Genomic DNA, 23,827 nt, shown 5'->3' on the forward strand with positions numbered 1-23,827 from the left:
AAAAAGGCCATATAATAGAGACATTGTCAAAATTAAAATTTAAGCTTTAACATCTAAATATGAACATTCTCATTATTCACAATAAATGTAATGAATATTAGTCATGGAAATCTGCTATGATGAGTTTCTAATTATACTAATAAATGACATTTAGAAAAGTGATGATGAATTAATAATCATTCTAATAAATGGTATTTAAAGAAAAACTACTCATAATGGTTTCTGACAATTTTTAAAATAATGCTTTTCATGAATTATGACTGAAATTATAACTTCCCTTATAAAAATTTAATGCTTATTCAAATTTATTAGTGTTATCATCAGATAATACAAATTACAAATAATATGTCTTTTGGGGAAGGAATATAAGAAAGTAGTAAAGGGGGTGAATTTGATCAAAGTAGATTATATGCATGTACATAAATATCACAATGAAAGCTCTTTGTACAATTAATATACACTAATAAAAAAAACACTTAAAGCAAAATCCCCAAAACCCAAATAGTACAACCTTGGTAATGGGAACTAGGTGAGAATGCAAAGTTTGTATCAATGAAGGAAAAGACACAGACAATATGATAAACTAGTTAACATAGCCAGTGGTTTCTGACTAGGAGAATTCTGCACTCAAAGAGACATATAGAAGTGTCTGGGACATATTTGGTAGTCACATGTCGGGAATCAAAAGGTGCTATTGTCAACTAATGGGAAGAGGTCAGAGATGCTGTAAAACATCCTACAATGTACAAGACAGTTGCTCACAACAAAGGATTGTCTGGCTCAAAATATCAATAATGTTCAAGTTGAGAAATCCTGATATAGGGCGAAAAAGCATTCAGTCTCTCCTTCCATGTTAAACTATGTCTCATGGTCAATTTCCAGTGCAGTCTGCTTTTGTAAACAAACTTTTATTGGAATATTGCCAAGCACTTTCATGTATTAGCCATGATTGTTTTCACTGTACAATAGTAGTTTCTAACTGTGACAGAGACCATGTGCCTCACAAAATCAAATATATTTCTGTTGGCATTTAGGATAAAAGTTTGCCAAGTTGGGCTGGAGGCAAGGCTCAAGTAGTACAGTGTCTGCCTAGCTAAGTGTGAAGCCCTGAGTTCTAATCCCAGCAACACACACACACACACACACACACACATATACAGCTTGCAGCCCCATGTTCTCGGTTAATGATCTAAGACAAATGAGTTCTAACACTTCTTTAGCTTCAGCAGATTTATTCTCAGATCCTCATTTTCAAAGCACATATAATTTTTATCACAATCAGAAGAAATTCCCCACAACTTTCTCCCTAAAGAAATTTTGAAAATATGAAAAGCAAAACCTTTAAAAATAGTTCCTTCACTCCATATATTTTGAATTTTTTTAGACTAGTAACTGCTAATGATAGTAAAGATCTAAGTAAAATATAATCTTGTCAAACTTCCTTTAATAGTCCTAATCAATATTCTAGATATTTTATAAGGTATCATATTGTAAGCCACTATTTAAAATAAAAGTAATCCATTTTTCTAATGCTCAGTGCCTAAGAACCTACTCAAATGGACTAACAGTAAGCACTCATATACCTGATGCTCTCTTAATCGTGTGTAAGCTTATCTTGATTACAGTCATTTTACATGCATCTTACTTAAGGATAAACATTTAAACAATGAATCCAAACATTTAGACATGGAAGCTGGCTATCATTTGTTAAATGTCTTGACAAGTTTTTAAAAGTTCCAAATACTTTAATTATCATTTTGATTTCTTTAACTTTGGTCCTTTCCTGTTCCTTCCTATTGTCACAATCATTTTGAACAGCTGTCTCTGACTTCCCAACAAAAACTGGCTGTTCTTTCTTCTCAGTCCTCAAATTGTGAGCTTCTCAAAATTAGGGAATATATTCTGCCCACAGCAGGTACCTAATAAATGTTCACTGAGTTGAATATAAATAAATATTAAAACCTGAATAACTCAATAACACAGCTTTTCAAAAGCTGTAGCTTGCTTTCTCTGTTGCAGAGAAAAATGGAATTTTAAAGAATCCACTTCAATTTCTTATATTAAAAGGGTAAGAGATAAATGTTATGAAATAATGCTAAAGACATTAATGATATACAGTCTCTTTTCTTAGATAAACACAAACATTTTTTGGCCTTTATGTTTTTTCTTAGAGGAGCAGCTCTCTATATCCTTCCTTTTTGCTTTATAAAATCATTCTAAATGGTTGCCACCTTCAGAAAGATTCCCAGAAGGGAATGGACAGGTAGAAACAAGTTCATCTATGTACTGTTAATTCATGAAGATTCCCCCAACTTTAGGAAGAAGCCCTATTTGAAACTCCAGGTACCATGGAAATTAGTTACATAGTGAACATGGATGATTATGAGAACAGTCTTACTTTCCCAGCTTAAGTGACATAAGTATAAATTATTACTATTATATATATGTAAAAAAATATATATATATGTAAACTTTTTTGCAGTACTGGGGTTTGAGCTCAGGGCCTTGTACTCTCTAGATAAGCACTCTACTACTTGAGCCATGCCCCCCAGCCCAAATCATTAAAATTTACAATGCTGTACATAGTAAATTGGTTAACATTTGGAGAAGAAAATTATATTAAGTAAAATTCATAACTACAACTACTCTATGTGTAGTTACTTCTAAAAAAGTCAAACTTTCTTCCACAGGTAGAATTTCTAATTTTGAACTAGACTTAGAAGATATGCTAAATATTTTTAAGGATATCAGTACAACAGGTACAGTATCACTGAAATACATTCACATTTTGGGGTAACAGCATTGTACTTAGCAATTATAGTTACAAATTGTTTACAAAAAAGAAAAGATTATGGGCCATGCTTGGTGATGCACATCTTAGCACTGGAGGAGCTGAGGCAGGATTGCAAATTAAAGGTCAGTCTGAACTATACAGCCAGACTCCGTCTCCAATCAATCAATCAATCAATCAATCCTAAACTATGGTAAGAAGAAAAGTAAAACACATTCCTCAGTCCTACACCTGGAATAAATAATTACCATTTTCATTACTTTTATCATTTATCATAAAGGTTTGAACAATATGTAATCTTAACATAATCATGGTTAAAAAAAAAAGATGAATTCCTTTCCTTGCTACAAAAAAAAGCTTAAGAAGAATCATCTTTCCATAGAGTGCTTCTGTATTTGGCTTTTTATTTCTCCTCTTTGAATGAATTTTAAAGAGGGCATTGTAATTCAGTATGACAAATAAATAGGACAAGAAAAGAGACAATAATGAAGAATTTATGCCTAAATTCCAGTCACCATGATTTAGTTAAATGACAAAAGTTCCCTACATCGTGGTTCCAATTTAGATGCCATGGCATAGCAATTATAACTGCATAAGGTGCAAACTTCACTGTTAGCTTTCCAGTCCACAAATCATCGGGTAAGCAACAGATGCATGGCATGCTTGTGATTAGCAGGAAAATGTGGAAAGGAATATGACAATTGGCCAAGACATAGAAAACAGACTAGCTCTGTCACAAAGTTACTCATGAAGATGGCAAGTACTGTGCAACAGTAAACAGACCAGCAGACAGGTGAACAATCTACACACATTCTTAATGAAATGAAGCATGTTAATTCTCAGTAGTGTGCTGTAAACACTATCAACCTTACTAGTTTTTACACTTCCTTATATATTTATAATTATCAGTAACAGAGTTTTTAATGTTTTGGCAAATTTTTTAAAATGTTATAGAAAAATCATAATTTCCCCACTGCTTATTAAGATTGCTTTGCTGGGTTTCAGCTTACATGGTCTTTTTTTTGGAGGCAGGGTTTCAAAATGCACAGGATGACCTTGAATTCAAGATGCTCCTGCTTCAACCTCCTGAGTGCTGGGATTATAAGTATATACTATGCTTTGCTGATATGGTCTTTTTATAGTCCTGGTCTACTGTACAAAGCAAGGACTGCCTATATGCTGAATACTAGAAGAATTAAAAAATATAGGCTTGTGAAAAATAAAATTAAGTGAAATAACAAAAACCAAATTTCTCCCTAGTATAAGGTCAACAACACATTCTTAAGATTTTATGTTTCCAAACTCTTTTCAGACCTTACAGACAGTTTATTTATCAGAGTTGCATAAAGATGGCAGGCTGGAAGAATGCTGAATTGACAGAAAGATCCTCCCTGACTGAAGAGACAATCTGACCATCTTCCTAGCCACTGAGAGGTTTCATTCCTTCAGTATCATCTCTGAAGTTTAATCCACTTTAAGTGCGTCTCATAAAGGCAGTCGAGTCCAAGGCAATCTGCTGCTTTAACAACCCCAGTAACAGAATTCTGCTGTACCACATGTACTGAGTTCACCTGAGGTGCTGCAACTATCAGCTGTGGTAGGAATGTTAAATACGCTGACAGAAGTGAAGCTCAAAAAAGATGTGAAGCCTCCATTAGTGCTAATGCCTCTGTCATAACAGGGTTATTTTATTCTAACAAATACACTGGCTCCTTTACTTCCATAGTGGGTTTTAGTCACCAACAAAGTCAATCACACCCTTACTAGCCACCAACACAAAGCTTGGTAGGAGAGTAAAACCAAATAGAAATTCTGAGTATATTCTGACATCTTGTTTTGCTGCTTTTCATTTGCTTTCTCTTTTATGTGGATAATTTATTTCACAACTTCATCTAAAATTCTGAAATGACTATGGTAACTGCAACAAATGAATAAAATGATTTTCCCTATGCCATTTCATACAACAGTGATCCATAAGAAGCCAAAAAGAAAAATTTAGCATATGACTTCCCAAGGCAAAGAATTAGTTATTCCTCAAAGAGTTTTTAAAAAATTTAAATAAGACTTCAAAATTTGATTCTCATTCTGTCTCATACACTCACACAACACACACACAGTTGGTATAAACCAACTATGGTATGTATAGTTGATATACACCCTCTCCTCTATATACCAGTGGGTAAAAACAGTTCTTACCTCAGGATCGTCATCATCAAAGTCATGGTAAGTGGAATGATCTGGATTATTCACTTTATCCAGCAGCTCTATTGCCAAGGATCGTGTCAAAGGCTGTGTAACAAAAGGGTGCTATAAAAATAAATAAAATGCTTATTGGAAATTTGATCAAGCAACAGTTTATCTCTGGAAAACATATGTCTTTCAGTGCAAAAATAATACCTGTAGCAACTTCTCAGCAGTAGGTCTTTTTTTTGGATTTTTGGTAAGTGCCATTTTCACAAAATGATGGAAACTATTTGACCTAAGAAAAATTGAAAATTAGGCTTTTATGTTTCCTTTTTTCACTCACTTTAACTATTAACATTAATTAACACAAAAATACTTACCACTTCATTTTATCTTTTAATTTAGGAGGCTGAAAATTACTTTTTGTCATTAGAAATAACGCTCTGAAAAAAATGAGTAAAACATTATAGAGCATTTTAATATTTCATACATTAATAATAATATGAACAGATCGGTATTCCCAAGTAAGGTAAAGCAAGACTAAGAAAATTATTTGCTCCTGACATACTAAATAATGCTAAGAGGATAAAAAGAATTCTCCAACTGGGACACACTGACCTCATTGGGTGCAGGTCAAACATAGGAGGCTGAAGCTCAGCCAGTTCTATGGCGGTGATTCCCACGGCCCAGAGGTCACAGAGCTGATTGTACCCCCCTTTTCTCTCAACAGCTGCAACTTCTGGAGCCATCCTGAGGAAATATGCCAGAAAAAAAACCCTTCTGTTTAGTGTACGCTCCTTCATACTCCCACCAGAGGCACACGGAGCGATCACTATCTAAATTAAGGCCTATTTAGGCCTTGATTTCTGAAAAGTAAATCTGCATTACTTAAAAGGTTCATTTTCCTACTCTACATCTTCCCTGCCCTCCCTCTCAAGCCTCCACGAGTGACTTCTTTCTTACTTTGCTATAGTACTTACTAACAATGTTTATAAAAACCAACAATTTATAAGAGAGCAACATGCCCAAAATTTGCTCACATTCCAATCTCTCTTGTACATAAATGTAAAAATAATACAAAGAAAAGCATTTTTCAGTAAATAGGCTATAATTTTTTTCAGTCTACACCTCTTATATCAATAAACTATAATCTGGTCACTGTTTTACTTCACCAAAACTATTCTTTGGGGCACCAATAATTTTCCTATTTAGTATTTATATTTACTACAAACTTTTGGTATTTTTTTCAGTTTTATTACAATGATGATAAAATTACAGAATGTCTAGTGCTTAAGAATGTTTTATTCAGAGGAAAGTTACTCAAGTTCAGTATTTTTTTAAATTCCTTTTAATATTGCTATAGTTTTATTCTATTATACCTTGACTGGTTTGAATGGTTACTTTTCAAATATATAGACACATTTTCAAATCCTAAACAATAGTTTTAGAAACAACTAATGAGATAAGCATTTCAACTCTTCCAGTTCAAAAAACTGATTAAAAAAGGTGGCCTTAAAAATACTCATTTGTCTTCTTAGTATGATTTCAGGAAAGTTAGGTCATGTTAAAAATGAAATAAAATAAAAGCTTTTTAACTTTGAAAACATTTGGCCTTAAGATCTCTTTATAGCTTAAAGAAACTCTTATGAATATTCAAATTACAGTAAGAAAAGGGAACTTTAAAATCCATTGTTATTACTTTACTGATGGTTAGATTCCAGCTAGCTGGTGGAAATGTCCTAATAGAGGCAAAGTGCACACAGGCTGCAAGCTCTGAATGCACCTGCTCTTCTAAATGTGCTGTATCAGCTGATGTTCTCCTTTCCTGTGTAAAACCCAGGGATGCTCCAACCAGTGACTTCCACTTCTGCCAGGTACACTGTGTCATTGCACTCACAGTCACTGGGCTCAGCTCTGAACCTATTCACTTCAGGTATATTTGCTATTGTAAATACATAGTCTAATTAAATGTTATCAAAAGTGATTTATTATGAAGATAAAAAGAGTAAATTGCAATAACAGCTAAAGTGAAAGTGTTAGAAAAATTTGTTAAAGGGAGTTTCTAAAGAAAAACCAAAAAGCCCTAGCAAATTAGGTAAGAACACGGTAATTGCAAAATACTGTAAAGGCTACAGACTATATGATCTGTATGACATTTGAGGGAAAGGCTAAATTATAGAAACAAAAATTATGTAGGCATTATCAGAAGGATGGGGAGAGAATTTACTAAAAAAGGGACAAAAGGAAATGTTTTAGGATGATAGAAATCTGCTTTATCAAGACTTCTACATTTACAGAATAGTACCTCATAAGTTTGTCCCTCATTTATGCCTCATAAAACCTGACTAATAAAAAGGTAAATGTTTGGAACATTATGGGTATGGCTGACATAATAAAGATGGAACTCTACTAAGTGATCCACTCAAAGGAAAAGCCTTGGTTCTATGTTAATGACTGCCAAATAAATGTACTTTTAATGTCTCAACTGAAATGAAATGTTTACTCTGTGTGTGTGTATTATACATATAATTTTCAGATTTGCCACTTCAGCATACTTTTTTCACTAATTGCCAAGCTAATCACTTTTATTCTGTTATCCTCAGGGGTCTCTTCTTGCTTTTTTGCATTACTAGGGATTGAACTAAGGGACTTGCACTTGCTAGGCCAGTGTTCTCCCATTTGTACCCATTCTTCCTAATCACTTTTGAAGAGAAGATTCGGCAGCCTTAGACTTAGGTAGGAAAGCCATAGTATAGTACTACAAAGAGATAGAAAGTGTGAGTGTTCTGTTAATTAACTTTACTTAACTCACAATGTCCCATGTTCCCAAGATACTTCCCACACTACTGTAAGAGAGATGACAGTTTTTAATCTCTGGAGCTAGAGGTGGAGATCAGTCCTCATCAACAAACAGTTATTGAGTATGTGTTACACAATCAGGCTAAACTCTAGAGGTTCACTCGTAGAGTTCCTCCAGAGGTTTACAATCAAATTGGGTAGACAGAATACTTAAAGTCAGTAACACAGCTCTTCAAGCCTTTACTCCTCTGGGGAATCAAAATGAAACAATACAGAGCAGAACAAAGAGAAATATAAAAACATAACATTTTTGAAAACCTAGGAGACATTTTACTTAGAACCTAACACATGAAGACTGAAAGGATAATAGCAAATGATACAGCAAGCAAAAGGAAAGGTAAACCTAAAGTGCAGAGGAAAAGAACAAGTAGCAAGCCAATTAGCCTCAAAGAATCTCTAAAATATGGACAAGTTAGGAATACAAGTTGGGCTAAGGTTGGCTGAAAACAGAAACGGTGTTTGAAAGTGTCAATGATTAGCTTCCAGATTTATACTCTCATGCAGCAGTTACTCCTTTCCCATTCCCATCAGATAAGCCTCAAGACAAATAGAAAGGGGTTTAGACTCAAGGATACCCGGAAGAAAGGAGAACAGAGGGTGGAGAAAGAAGACATGATTGAGTAGAAGTATGTGTACAGAACAATGAGCTCATCAACTTCCTCCATCTGCCCACTTCTGGAACTCTAACCTTCATACTTACACTCTACCTTTTAGTTTGTGTTTTGAGACAGGGTCTTACTAAATTGCCCCAGGCTGGCCTTGAACTCCTTGGGCTCAAGTGATCCTCTTGCCTCAGCTTTTTAAGCAGCTGGGACTACAGGCACATTTCATTAAACTTGGCTGTTGAGTCAGCCTGTAGTGAACCAAAATGTAAGGATTACCAAACCTCTGAGGGAAGCCACCATCATGAAAGTATTACACTAAAAAAATCAAGAAACTCTTTGTAGAAAGTAAAACAAAAAAGACTTTCAAAGTGAGAGCAAGCAAAAAAAATTAATGGATTAATTCAAGTGGCTGAAGATATAACGAGTTCCAGAAAAACAGTATAGCAAAGAAAGAATCAAAAAAACAGTAATATTTTCCAGGAGTAAAAGATTACAATCTCTGGATTAAAAGGCACACATGCCAAGTATAAATGAATAAACATAAAAACAAGGAAAAAACCAAAAACATATCTGAGGTATATTATTCAGGCATGATTCTGGAAGAGAGATTACACTCAAAAAGAGTATGCACCACATGGTATCACCCTTCCCATTAGCACCACAGGAAAAAAGCCAACACTACAAAATACCTTAAAAATTCCAACCAAGAATTCTACACCCACCCAAATTTTCCATGAAGTGTGAAGCTATAAATGCAAATTCTCAAAAACCGTACTCCCCATGTATTCTTTATCAGAAAGATACTAAAATGTGTTTCACAGAAAATAAAAAAGGGTGGGGGAGTGACTTATGAAAGAGGAAGACTTAGAAACAAAGAAAAGAATTCCCAGGGGAGGGGGGATGAAAGAGAGCAGTGGATAGGGTGAATTCAAGTATGATATATCTGGTACACTGTAAGAACCTTATATTCCAAACACAAAAATCAGTAATACAGTAATACTCCATCACTCCAGTCAGTGCTTAGCATCACACCTACCACAGAGGAAGTGGTCAAGGATGACTGAATACATGAATGGACAGGATAGTTTTTGTAAGGTGGTTAAAGACTACCTGGAAAGCATATATTGCCAAAAAAAAAAAAAAAAAAAAAAAAAAAGAAGGTCTGGAAGAGACTACTAAAATCAAGGCTAATAAAGTGGACAGAGACCTGACCTTGGAACAGAAGACTCAAAAATGCCGAGAAATCTGCATCTGTTCTTGTAGTCAATAGTAACTACAAAAAAACTGCCAAAGAAGTTTCAAGCAAAGAGAAACTGTGAATGAAGTAATGTTGAAAGATTAAATGGAGGCGGAGGAAGACACATATAAAAACATCTGTAAAAATACACATGATAAAGATGGCAGCTAGAAGGAGGAAGCAGAAAGTGTGCCTCCTAAAGTAAAATCTTGGAGAGACGCTGAAGATACACCTTACAGGAAAAACCATCGAGAAGAGGCAGACCTTTGACTCCTCCACATCTCCTACGTATAGTATCTCCACTTCACATTAAACAGAGAAACCAGGAGGGCTCCCGCGCTGTCACCAAACAGGAGCACCTGGACAGCTTGGGAAGACACCAACCACAAGCAGCACTTGGCACTCCCACAGACAATCCTGGGCCAGATCAGCATAGCCCCCTGGACACACCGAACCCCCACCCAGGGAAAAAAAGGAAAAAAAAAAAACTAAATAATCAGAAATAACAACAAAAAAGACATGTAGCAAAGAATGCGGGGTGCCCTGAGTGCTGAAGCGGGTGGAGGGGGAATCCCTCAAAACAAGCCGGCTGGAGAAGACAGGAGCAGCAGCACACACCCAGCAACCAGGAGCGGGAAAGCTTGTGAAAGTGGCAGTGGGAGGAAAACTCCACAGGAGAGGGGGGAAGACCCACCTCCCAAGTGAACTGTAAATAAACACGCAGGGCTGAGAATGCAGGTGCAGTGTCACCTCCTGCAGTGTGCTTGGAAAGGGGAAAGCCTGTAGCAGCGGCTCACACACAGGAGAACTCTGAGTAAACAAAGCCTTCTGGGCCAGGTGAGTGCTAAGCTCACCCCTGAGATCTGCATAAATAACGCCTCCAGCAACAGCAGGCTGACACCAGCGGGCAGGTGAGCCACAGTCTCAGATAGCCATTCACAGACCTGTCTCCAGACTCTTTTTTTTTTTTTTTCTCGCTTCCTACCTTTGATGAGACAACGGAACTACACCTGCATGCTGAAAAACTTACTGAAACTGTACTGCATTTGAACTTGGGACACTTTGTGGGGTTTTTTTTGTTTGTTTTATGTTGTTTTCTTTTTTCAGTTTTTTTCCCCTTTGATGAGACAATGACAGAACTACTTCTGAGACACCATCTCCAGGATTGGAGGCTGAGGAACTAACACTAAAACTAATAAGAATGAAACTTTATTGCATTTGAACTTGGAGATTATTTATTTATTTATTTTCAATCCTCTTTCTGTCTCTCTAATGGCTGTTAAGCTTACCGTTGATTACTACACTATTGCTCCCAGTTTATATCTTTGAAACTTTTGTTTTGTTTTGTTCTACTAGTTTATTTGTTTTTCCCTTTTTCTTTAACTTCTTTGCTTTCCATCTCCTCTCAACCTTCCATTCTAAATTATCACCACTGTTATTATTACAAGCTACAAAATACTTAATTGCACACAGTACAGGGACAATAACAACACCAAGGGCAGTGATGGGAAGACAGAAAAAAACAGGGAAACCAGCTTCCCCACAGCAAAAAATTAGTAAAGGAACCAGAGGGAAATGAAGAAAATAGATACTCAGATCCAGACTCCAACAAAATGAAGATAAACTATGCCAAAGAACCCAATGAAGCCCACAAGAATAATCTAAAAGAAGAAGTACCACAGGTACTCAATGAGAATTTTATAGAGATGATACTGGATATGGTCAACCAAAATGTACAGGAGACACTCAAGAAATTCCAAGACAACAAAAATAGAGAATTTGAAAAAGCAAAAGAAGAAATAAAGGAAACCATAGAAGCACTGTATAAACACCAAAGTGAAACAAAGAACCCGATTAATAAAGAGATAAATGAACTCAGGACAAAAACAGACAACATTAAAGAGGAAACAACTCAGGATATGGAAAACCTCACAAAAAGAATGAAACAGAATTGCAAAACAAAATGTAAGGCCAATCCAGCAAAACAGAACAAACAGAAGACAGAATCTCAGGAGTCGAAGATGAAATGGTAATTAAAGGAAAAACCGAAGAACTATTAATTAAACAACTCAAGACCTGTGAAAAGAAAATGCAAGAACTCACCGACTCCATCAAAATACCAAACCTGAGAATCATGGGCATCGAAGAAGGAGAAGAGGTGCAAGCAAAGGGAATGTGTAAAATATTCAACAAAATAATAACAGAAAATTTCCCAAATCTAGAGAAATCTATTCCCATACAGATGCAAGAGGCCTCCAGAACACGAAACAGACTAGACCAAAACAGATCTACCACACGGCGGTATATTATCATTAAAACAACAAGTACAGAAACTAGGGAAAGAATATTGAAGGCTGTAAGAGAGAAAAAACAAATAACATACAAAGGCAAACCCATCAAAATCACAGCAGACTTCTCAACAGAAACATTAAAAGCAAGAAGAAATTGGGGTGAGATCTTCCGAGCACTGAATGAAAATAACTTCAACCCCAGGATACTCTACCCAGCAAAACTATCATTCAAAATAGATGGAGCAATAAAAGTCTTCCATGATAAGCAGAAACTAAAACAATATGTGACCACAAAGCCACCACTACAAAAGATTCTTCAAGGGATTCTACACACAGAAAGTAAAACCCAACATAACCATGAAAGGACAGGCAGCACCGAACTACAGGAAAAGAAAAAGCAAGAAAGTAGAGAGTAACCTCAACTTAGGCACACACACAATCAAACCTTCAAACAACTAAGACAACTAAATGACAGGAATCAACACATACCTATCAGTATAACATTTAATGTTAACGGACTTAATTCACCCATCAAAAGGCACCGCTTGACGAAATGCATTAAAAAGAAAGATCCAACAATTTGTTGCTTACAGGAGACCCATCTAACTGACAGAAATAAGCATAGGCTTAGGATGAAAGCCTGGAAGAAGACTTACCAAGCCAATGGGCCCCAAAAACAGGCAGGAGTAGCAATACTTATCTCTGACAAAGTAGACTTCAAGCCTACATTGGTCAAACGAGATAAAGAAGGACATTCCAAACTAATAAAAGGGGAAATAGACCAAAAGGAAATAACAATTATCAACCTATATGCACCCAATGTCAACACATCCAATTTCATCAAACATACCCTGAAGGACCTAAAAGCATATATTAACTCCAACACAGTGGTCGTGGGAAACTTTAACACCCCATTATCATCAATAGATAGGTCATCCAAACAAAAAAATCAATAAAGAAATCCTAGATCTAAAATATACAATAGATCAAATGGACCTAGTTGATGTCTACAGAACATTTCATCCAACCTCTACACAATATACATTCTTCTCAGCAGCCCATGGAACCTTCTCCAAAATAGATCATATCCTAGGGCACAAAGCAAGCCTCAGCAAATATAAGAAAACAGAAATTATACCATATAGTCTATCTGATCACAATGCAATAAAACTAGAACTCAACAACAAAAGTAAAGACAAAAAACATGCAAACAGCTGGAAACTGAATAACTCATTGCTTAATGAACAATGGGTCATTGATGAAATAAAAGAGGAAATTAAAAAGTTCCTGGAAGTCAATGAAAATGAAAACACTACCTACTAGAACCTATGGGACACAGAAAAGGCAGTCCTGAGAGGAAAGTTTATAGCAATGAGTGCATATGTTAAAAAGACTGAAAGATCCCAAATCAATGACCTAATGATACATCTCAAACTACTAGAAAAACAAGAACAAGCAAATCCCAAAACAAATAGGAGGAGTGAAATAATAAAAATAAGAGCTGAGATCAATGAAATAGAAACAAACAAAAAAAAAAACCAAAGAATTAATGAAACAAAAAGTTGGTTCTTTGAAAAAATAAACAAGATCGACAGACCCCTGGCAAACCTGACTAAAATGAAGAGAGAAAAAAACCCAAATTAGTAGAATCAGGAATGCAAAAGGGGAGATAACAACAAACACCATGGAAGTCCAGGAAATCACCAGAGACTACTTCGAGAACCTATATTCAAATAATTTGAAAATCTTAAAGAAATGGACAGATTTCTAGATACATATGATCATCCAAAACTGAACCAAGAGGATATTAATAAACTGAATAGAACTATAACACAAAATGAAATTGAAGCAGCAACCAAGAGTCTCCCCAAAAAGAAAAGTCCAGGACCTGATGGAGTCTCTGCTGAATTCTATCAGATCTTTAAAGAACTGACACCAACCCTCCTTAAACTGTTCCACGAAATAGAAAGGGGAGGAAAAATGCCAAACACATTTTATGAAGCCAGTTATTACACTTATCCCAAAACCAGGCAAGGACACCTCCAAAAAGGAGAACTATAGGTCAATCTCCTTAATGAGCATTGATGCAAAATTCTCAATAAAATAATGGCAAACCAAATTCAACAACACATCAAAAAGATCATTCACCATGACCAAGTAGGCTTCATCCCAGGAATGCAGGGGTGGCTCAACATACGACTATCAACAAACGTAATAACCCACATTAACAGAAGCAAAGACAAAAACCACTTGATCATCTCAATAGATGCAGAAAAAGCCTTTGATAAGATCCAACACCACTTCGTGATAAAAGCTCTAAGAAAACTAGGAATAGAAGGAAAGTACCTCAACATTATAAAAGCTATATATGACAAACCTATAGCCAGCATTATACTTAACAGAGAAAAACTGAAACCATTCCCTGTAAAATCAGGAACTAGCCAAGGATGCCCACTATCTCCACTCCTATTCAACATAGTACTGGAATTCCTAGCCAGAGCAATTAGGCAAGAAGAAGGAATAAAAGGAATACAAATAGGTAAAGAAACTGTCAAAATATCCCTATTTGCAGACGACATGATCCTATACCTTAAAGACCCAAAAAACTCTACTCAAAAGCTCCTAGACACCATCAATAGCTATAGCAAGGCAGCAGGATATAAAATCAACATAGAAAAATCATTAGCATTTCTATACACTAACAAACTAAGAAAGAATATATGAAAAGAATTTCATTTACAATAGCCTCAAAAAAAATCAAATACCTAGGTGTAAACCTAACAAAGGATGTGAACGACCTCTACAAGGAAAACTATACACTTCTGAAGAAAGAGACTGAGGAAAACTATAGAAAGTGGAGAGATCTCCCATGCTCATGGATTGGTAGAATCAACATAGTAAAAATGTCTATACTCCCAAAAGTAATCTACATGTTTAATGCAATTCCAATCAAAATTCCAACGACATTCATTAAAGAGATTGAAAAATCTACCAGTAAATTTATATGGAAATACAAGAGGCCATGAATAGCCAAGGCAATACTTAGTCAAAAGAACAATGCTGAGGTATCACGATACCCAACTTCAAACTATATTACAAAGCAATAACAATAAAAACAGCATGGTACTGGCACAAAAACGGACATGAAGACCAGTGGAACAGAATAGAGGACCCAGATATGAAGCCACACAACTATAACCAACTTGTCTTTGACAAAGGAGCTAAAAATATATGATGGAGAAATAGCAGCCTCTTCAACAAAGACTTGTTAGCAGTCTGGACAAAACTGAACCTAGATCCATATATATCACCCTATACCAATATTAACTCAAAATGGATCAAGGAACTTAATATCAGACCCCAAACTCTAAAGTTGATACAGGAAAGAGTAGGAAATACTCTGGAGTTAGTAGGTATAGGTAAGAACTTTCTCAACGAAACCCCAGCAGCACAGCAACTAAGAGATAGCATAGATAAATGGGACCTCATAAAACTAAAAAGCTTCCGTTCATCAAAAGAAATGGTCTCTAAACTGAAGAGAACACCCACAGAGTGGGAGAAAATATTTGCCAGCTATACATCAGACAAAGGACTGATAACCAGAATATATAGGGAACTTTAAAAACTAAATTCTCCTAAAATTAATGAACCAATAAAGAAATGGGCAAGTGAACTAAACAGAACTTTCTCAAAAGAAGAAATTCAAATGGCCAAAAAACACATGAAAAAATGCTCACCATCTCTAGCAATAAAGCAAATGCAAATTAAAACCACACTAAGATTCCACCTCACCCCTGTTAGAATAGCCATCATCAGCAACACCACCAACAACAGGTGTTGGTGAGGATGCGGGGGAAAAAGGAACCTGCTCACACTGTTGGTGGGAATGTAAACTAGTACAACCACTCTGGAAAAAAATTTGGAGGCTACTTAAAAAGCTAAACATTGATCTACCATATGATCCAGCAATACCACTCTTGGGGATATACCCAAAAGAATGTGACATAGATTACTCCAGAGGCACCTGCACACCCATGTTTATTGCAGCACTATTCACAATAGCCAAGTTATGGAAATAGCCAAGATGCTCCACTACTGAGGAATGGATCAAGAAAATGTGGTATTTATATACAATGGAATTTTATGCAGCCATGAAGAAGAACGAAATGTTATCATTCACTGGTAAATGGATGGAATTGGAGAACATCATTCTGAGTAAGTTTAGTCTGGCCCAAAACACCAAAAATCGTATGATCTCCCTCACATGCGGACATTAGATCAAGGGCAAACACAACACATGATAAAGCGAGAGCACAGAAGGGAGGTATGAAGACAGGGAAGACACCTAAAAAACTAGAAAGCATTTGTTGCCCTCAATGCAGAAAAGTAAAGCAGATACCTTAAAAGCAACTGAGGGCAATTGGAGAAATGCACCAGGAACTAGAGAAAAGGTTAGATTAAGAAGATTAACCTAGAAGGTAACACACATGCAGAGGAAATCAATGTGAGTCAACTCCCTGTATAGCTATCCTTATTTCAATTAGCAAAATCCCTTGGTCCTTCCTATTATTGCTTATACTCTCTCTTCAACAAAAGTAGAGATAAGGGCAAAATAGTTTCTGCTGGGTATGGAGGAGGTGGGAGGGAGTGGGGGAAGGAGGGAGAAATGACCCAAATATTGTACGCACATAATAATAATAATAATAATAATAATAATAATAATAAACATATGAGATATGTCTAGGATCCAAGAGTGAGGATTTTCTAGCAAAGCTGGAAGGTTCCTGAAAATCATATCAATCTCTAAAGTCTTTTTTGAATAATGAAAAATAATAAGGGAAGGTTTTTTTTTTTTATGCCAAGTAATCCATCAACAAGTATACATGGATCATCACTTCACCTGTTGATGATCTTTGTAATCTCACTCCTAAGAGTTTTGATCAGTCTATTTTTTTTTTTTAGAATTGTTATATCCAATAGGATACAGGACAACAAAAAAATAAAAAATCAATTAAAATACAATTACCAATATGGTGTACCAATGAAAGACTTCCGTTTGGCGATTGTAGCTGTTATCTGTGCAGATACTCCAAAATCAGCTATTTTAAAAAAACAAAAAACAAACAAAGAAAAATGATACACTCAGCAAAAAGTGAAAATAAAACTGTTTATGGTAACATGAGAAGAAACTCTTAGAAATTATTTTTATTAAGCTAGTATCACCGAAGTATGAGATATTCTCAAATACCACATTAAAAATCTTAAGTTTGGTGGATTAGTATTAAAATATCAGAGTGGTCAGTGTGATCATGGTCAGTCAGATTTCCATATCTATCCATATGAATCAAATAACAAAGATCACGGTCAAACAACTGTAATGAGAGACAGCAGAGAAATCTAAATTGTCAGATTTCCTCAGACCCATGATGGCATGAAATAGACTAGTAGTACACGAGTGACTCCATCTAACTTGACGACCCCAAACACAAATTTACAAAATCTTACCTTGGCAGTAGATTTTAACACCAACATCAATTACTACTAGGAATGTGCTACTGCTCCTGAAGATAAGCATGCTGAGCTCTAATATTTTCTAGTGTACTTAGTAATCCTGACACTGACACAAAATACTAAACCACTATTAGAAACCACCAAGTCATCAACAGGTAACTGAGAAGAATGGGGCTTATCTTTTCCACTTTACTCATATTTACCAATCACTAGGAAAGATTTAGTATATGTTAATTAGCAAATAAGTATTTTTAATACGATTAGTTCTATAGTATCTTTAACTTTTATTTTTGTAGCTGAGGATCGAATCCAGGGACTTACACATGCTAGGTAAGAGTTCTAACACTGAGTCGATACCCCTAGCCCTACTGATATTTTTGTTTAAAAAAAAAAAACATAGTTTGAATTTTGACTTAGTTCAAAATTATTTTTTCATATTTGTCATTGCATACATATTTGTTACCACTTAATATCTAATAGAGATCACTTTCTTTATATGTAAAATTACCATATTGAACATTTTTCCTGTCTTAAACTTTAAAATTAAGTTATTATTTAGGTTTTGAACTGTATTTTAATCATAACTTGAACCAAAAGTTACATAATGAAATATAAGTTACCATTTGAAATAAAGCAACATTTAGCATCTAAATTATATTCTTATATAAGTAATACTGTATTTATTTTTAAAGTTCAAGTAAAGAATACAGAATTTTTAGAATTTTGAATTTTTTATTTTGTCTTGTTTTTTGGTTCCAAATTTGTACCTATTTCTTACTAGAATTCACATTCCTGATTTAGAGGTGAAAGAATTGTCAAAGGATATTATTTGAGGTAACATGCCCTGCAATTAGACTTCCATCTAAAAATACATAGATGCTGTCCTGGAGAGGGGGAAATCTATTCCTACAAAATAAAACAAATGAAAAAACCAGAAACATAAACTCAGCTATGTTTTGAATAGACTTGTGCATGTGACAGAAATCAAATTTACTTACCCAACTTCACATGGCCATTATCCGTTAACAGAATGTTAGCTCCCTTCAAAGTGAGAACATTTGAGTTAAACAGGAAACAGCCATTTTATCAAACAGGACATGTAATTGATCAAACACACATACTTAAAATAATCACAGCCATAGATCTAGAGATACTTAAAATTTAAAATACAGTCAAAATGTTCAATTATTATATTCATAGGAAAATTTACTATCAATTTTAGGTAATTTGACTATTCTTATATAAATGTACTGTCTTTAAAAAGCCATTAAAGTAGTATGAATGTTAACATAAAAGTGATGTTGTTATCTAAATGATATTTTGTTCCTGATAACACATCCTCACTACACTAAAATATTACCTTACCATGATATTTTCAATTGCTTGCATTATACTTTAAACTTGATTGCTATTTTCTGTTAAAACAAAAACAAAGAAACAAAGAAACAAACAAAAACCTCCCTCTGTAGGAACTTACTATCATTGAACAAGTGCTGTTGTGATTACCCTGCTGCTTGGTAGGTGAGGCTGTCTATCCTAATAGCCCTCCTAAGACTTTAGGGTCATCCAATATATAAAAACTAGCCACAAACCCACAGAATTAAAGTGTCACTCATCTGCATGCTTTGGTAGCATTTAACCACTTTTGCTTCTTGACTCAAAGTCAAGAAAGGATTAAAGGATTTCCCTCTTCTTTTCTGTAACTCTTAAATGAACAAACCAAAGTTGGTAGCTCTTTAATCCAAGGTGCTGTCAATGACTAAGCATAGGCTTGGGGGCAAAACAAATACTCCCCCCTCAAATCAGCAAGAGGAAGAAACAACAGAAGACTAGAGGAGAAAAAAGAAGAGGGAGATTTCCAGATTCCCAATGTTACCAGTGAAGGTGAGCTGCACCTACTGATACTATTTCAACTCCAAGGAATAATGGGGGAGGGAAGAAACGGGAAAGAGGAGTGTAGGGCAGGGATTTTAACTTATCTGTATCTAGCTATTGAGATTTCTGCCAGAGTCCTCAGATTGGCCTCTCCATAGCTCCAGATTAATTTCCCTAAATTGCAGCTTATACTATACCACATGTACATCATAGCCTTTGACCCTTCCTTTCTTCCATCCATACCTCTTTTCTTGTGAGACAACTAACAGCCAGATGCTATTATAAGTTCTGAGCTTCTATAATGAGTAAGTTCCAGTTCTTATGGGAGAAAAAGTAAATAAAAAAATGAATCTATGTAACTGTGAATGAATGTACCAAATGATTCAAAGTCAGGCACAGACAGACACTCAGAAAGAAGGGGAAGAAAGGCCTCTGTAAGGCAGTGAGTGATATCTAAGCAGAGATCTCAATGTGTAAGGGTACAAAGCCATACCCAAATCTGGAACAAGAACATTCCAGGAAAAGAGAACAGCAAACACAAAGATCAAGAGCCAGATGAGCTCAACAGCATCCAAGAACAGCAAGTTTACTGTGATAGAACAGAAAGAGTAAAACTGAGAGGAATGGACTGTGAGATGAGGTCAGAGAAATGCATGGGTCAAATCATTATTTTGGGGACCACTGTAAAACCATTTGGACTTTATACTGAGTATGGTAGCAAACCAATGGTGATTTATAAGCAGAAAAGTGAGAAAACTTGATTTTAAGGTTACTTTCATTGCCAAATGGCAAATGATTATATGACCACTCAAGAATGGGAACACAGAAACTAGTTAGAAGACTACTATGTAAGTCTAGGAGGGAGTTAATACAATGATGACTTAGACAAGGGTGGAGTCAGTAGTGATGGTCAGAATTTACTCAAACTCTAAAGTCTGGCACAGTCTTTGCATAATGGAGCACCAAACTACCTAGCCAACCTCATTTCCTATTAATCTCATTCTCTCTTCTCATTAATAAACAGATTTTGTTATGTTCTCTAAAGTGGTCACAAACTTTCTAGTCTCTGTATTTTTGTTCATACTATTCTTTCTGCTTGGAATGCATGCCATTCATGCAAAAATCTATTAGTCCTTCCAGATCATCTAAGCAGCAGTAACATGGAGCCTTTCTCAATTTATTTGTCTTCATATAATCTCTTTCACCTTTGAACTCCAAAACTCTTGCTTGTGTCTTTTAAGTGACTTATGAAAAATACCTGAAGAATGGGATCTCAGCAGGGGATCTGTGAGTCCACTGAAATTTCAAGGAACATTTGAGAGTACAGGTATACGGACATTTCCAGTCTATAGCATTCATCAAGATTCAAAAAGCAACATGATTCACCCCATTTCCAAAAAAGGTTAAGAAAGTTTCTGCTAGAGAAAACAAAAAGAGGAAAAAGAAGTAGGAGGAAGGATGAACAAAAGGAAGAAGGGACAAGGAAAATAAATGAAAAGAGGAAATACCTAGACTGTGGAGATAATACTATCTTTAGAAATATCCTCAGGAGTCCTGTCACTGCATTTAATTTACCACTGAGCAACCCCAGTATGTCCAGAGCACCGGCTCTCTTCCAGTGGAAAGAAAGACCATTAGAAAATGTCAAGGTTTAACTCATCCATCTTGATACATTACTAGTGATAGTTCCTTAAGACTGACAAAGAATACTAGAATAATCAAAGCATGAAACTTACTAAAAACAGTAATTTGATGGAAACAATGGTCATAATCTGTATTTTACAAATAATTATAAATAAGCTAAAAGAGCTATTAAAACATTAATACACTGAATTACACATTTTAAAGAGATAAATCTTAACATATGTGAATTGCATCTCAACAAAGCTACTATAAAAATTAAATTCTTCATAGTATCAATTATAGCAATGTTATATTTCAGAAAACAAATTTATCAAGAATAATCAAAACAATTTTGCTCAACAATTTGATCAGAGTATTAAAAAGGAAGAGTGAGTGATTAGTTAAAAATATAATATATACCTTTATATCTCTGTGCATTTTTCCTTTACTGTGAAGATAATATAATCCCTGGAGTTTCAAAAGACAGAAAAATAATTAAGATTTTATTACAGAGTACAATTTGGGATTTTAAGTGATTAACTGAGTAGCAGTCTATATTTTATTTACTCCTTACAAAGAGTCTAGTAGTAATCATTAACTTATTTTTAATGAAATATCCTAGAAGACAACGATCAAGGAAATGAGGGGATAGGAGCATGACTGAAGTGGTAGAGCACGAGCCTAGCAATCCATGAGGCCTTGGGTCAATCCATGTTAACACAAGAAAAAAAAATTTTTAAAGAAGAAGAAATAGAAAATGAGTAAGTTAAATAAAGATCTGTTGGAACCAGTAAACTGCAAATAGCTGGAAGTAACTTTTTTAAAGTGTATATTCAAATAGAGTCAGGAAGAATTTCAATTCTCATGACAGTGCTTAAGGTAAGCCCTTCTTTGCTACTGAAAGGAAGTGTTTGAATTTTTGGTTATATCATCACATTGAGACTTTAAACAGTATTTATTTGTAAATATAATTCAAGTTTATCACACAATTAAAAATGTATTAAAGGTCTTCAAGAATTTACCAAACTAAGCTGGTGCTGGTAACTCACACCTGTAATCATAGCTACTTGGGAGACTGAATTAGGAGGATCACAGTTAGAGACCAGCCTGAACAAAAAGTTAATCTCAACCAATAGTTTGGTATGGTGGCACATGCCTGTCTTCCCAAGCAAGATATGTGGGGAGACTGAGATGAAGAGGATTAGGTTCAAGGCAGCTTGAGAAAAAAAATTTACCAAACCCCATCTCAAAAGAAAAAGAGTAGGCAGAGTGATGCATACTTGTCATCTCAGCTATGGGAGAAGCCTAAAACAGGAGGATCACAGTGCAGGCTGGCCTGGGCAAAAAGCAAAACCCTATCTCCAAACAACCACAGCTGAGCTGGTGGAGCAGCCCACATGGTAGAGTTCCTGTCTAGCAAGCATGAAGCCCTGAGTTCAAACCCCAGTACCACCACCACCACCAAAAAAAAAAAAAAAAAAAAAAAAAAAAAATCCAAGCACAGCAAAAAGGTCTGAAGAGTAGCTCAAGCAGTCAAGTATCTGCCTTGTGAGTACGAAGTCCTGAGTTCAAACCCCAGCACCTTTCCTACCTTCCAAAAAAGTTTACGAAATTAGACTATTTCATCCTTACTTTAATAGACAATACGACTTTTTAATTAGCATGTGATTTACCTGTAGTGTTTCTCTGCTAACATATGCAATTTGCAGTTCTGAGAGAGGTCCAGTTACTATAAGAGAAGAAAATTAGTATTAATGAGATTAACTAATGCATACTTTTCAATAAGTGACAATGATTTACAAATTCCACTAAGCAACAGTCTTAATATACCTAGCCAATTTTACTAGAGTGCAAGCTCCGCAAAGCAGACCTTTATTTTCACTTTAGTCTTGCTTTGCTCGTTGTTGGCTCTCCAATGTTTAGAATAGCGCTTGGCACAGAAAAGCAGTTCAATGTTTGTGGAATCACTGTTTAAGAATCATTGCAATCAGCTGTGAGTTTTTCTACACCCGACTGATCCAGCATCACCTCCTGAACATTAAAAGAATGCCCAAGAGGGTTAGCAGGTGTTATCAAAGCTTTTTACTGATGTGTGACATGTTTACGGCTAGCTTTAAATCAACATTTTCCCCACAAACATTAGTTTTGTAGTTATAAAATTAATGTATGTTCACTATAAAAATTCTAATCAATAGAGAAGTTTGGAAAGTAGAAGTCTCTTCTTTATCTAAAATATTGCTCATAATGAGCAACATCAGTAGTTTGGTCTATACCAGATGATTTTATTCAGACACATTTCATATAATATATACATGATCCTCAACTTACAATGGGGTTAGGTTCTGGTAAACTCATTGTAAGTTAAAAAACCTAAGTCAAAAATGCATTTAATACACCAAATTTATTGAACACCTCAGCTTAACAACACAGTACACGTGGAGAACTGGTGGCTTATCCTTGTGACTGTGTGGCTGACTGGGAGCTGTAGGCACCAAAGTGAGAGTGTATAGTATAGGACATCACTAGCCTGGAAAGGGGTGAAATTAACAATTTGACGTATAGCTTCTACTGAATGTGTATAGCCTTCATACCACTGTAAAATTAAAACACTGTAAGTTGAGCTATCATTTGTACTTGTGTGTAGTACACATACATATACAGGAGCAAAAATGGAATCATATTACACACTATTCTAAAACCAGACATTTCACTTATCATGGACATCTTCCCACATCCACATTCATGGCTTAGTTTTAGAATATTTGCAGAATATTCCTATGTGTGCATCTGCTACAGTCTGCAGATGTGTCCTTCCAAAAGTTATGATGAGACTTGATCTTCAATGTGACAG

General features: G+C 35.4%; 1 protein-coding gene across 6 annotated transcripts in view; it reads right to left on the minus strand.

Annotated features, from left to right (window-relative positions):
• Map4k3 (mitogen-activated protein kinase kinase kinase kinase 3) overlaps positions 1-23,827 on the minus strand; it is a 170,476-nt gene that overhangs the window by 57,612 nt on the left and 89,037 nt on the right. For all 6 annotated transcript variants that reach the window (XM_074049547.1, XM_074049546.1, XM_074049548.1 and 3 more), the window contains 8 exons: positions 22,650-22,705; positions 21,397-21,444; positions 18,477-18,519; positions 16,994-17,066; positions 5,594-5,725; positions 5,356-5,418; positions 5,189-5,270; positions 4,988-5,098 (listed from right to left, as the gene is read on the minus strand). In XM_074049547.1, the coding sequence (XP_073905648.1) occupies positions 4,988-5,098; positions 5,189-5,270; positions 5,356-5,418; positions 5,594-5,725; positions 16,994-17,066; positions 18,477-18,519; positions 21,397-21,444; positions 22,650-22,705 (608 nt within the window). The remainder of the gene's footprint in view (positions 1-4,987; positions 5,099-5,188; positions 5,271-5,355; positions 5,419-5,593; positions 5,726-16,993; positions 17,067-18,476; positions 18,520-21,396; positions 21,445-22,649; positions 22,706-23,827) is intronic.

The sequence above is a fragment of the Castor canadensis genome, chromosome 12 (genome assembly GCF_047511655.1).
Source record: "Castor canadensis chromosome 12, mCasCan1.hap1v2, whole genome shotgun sequence".
NCBI classification, from domain to species: domain Eukaryota; kingdom Metazoa; phylum Chordata; class Mammalia; order Rodentia; family Castoridae; genus Castor; species Castor canadensis.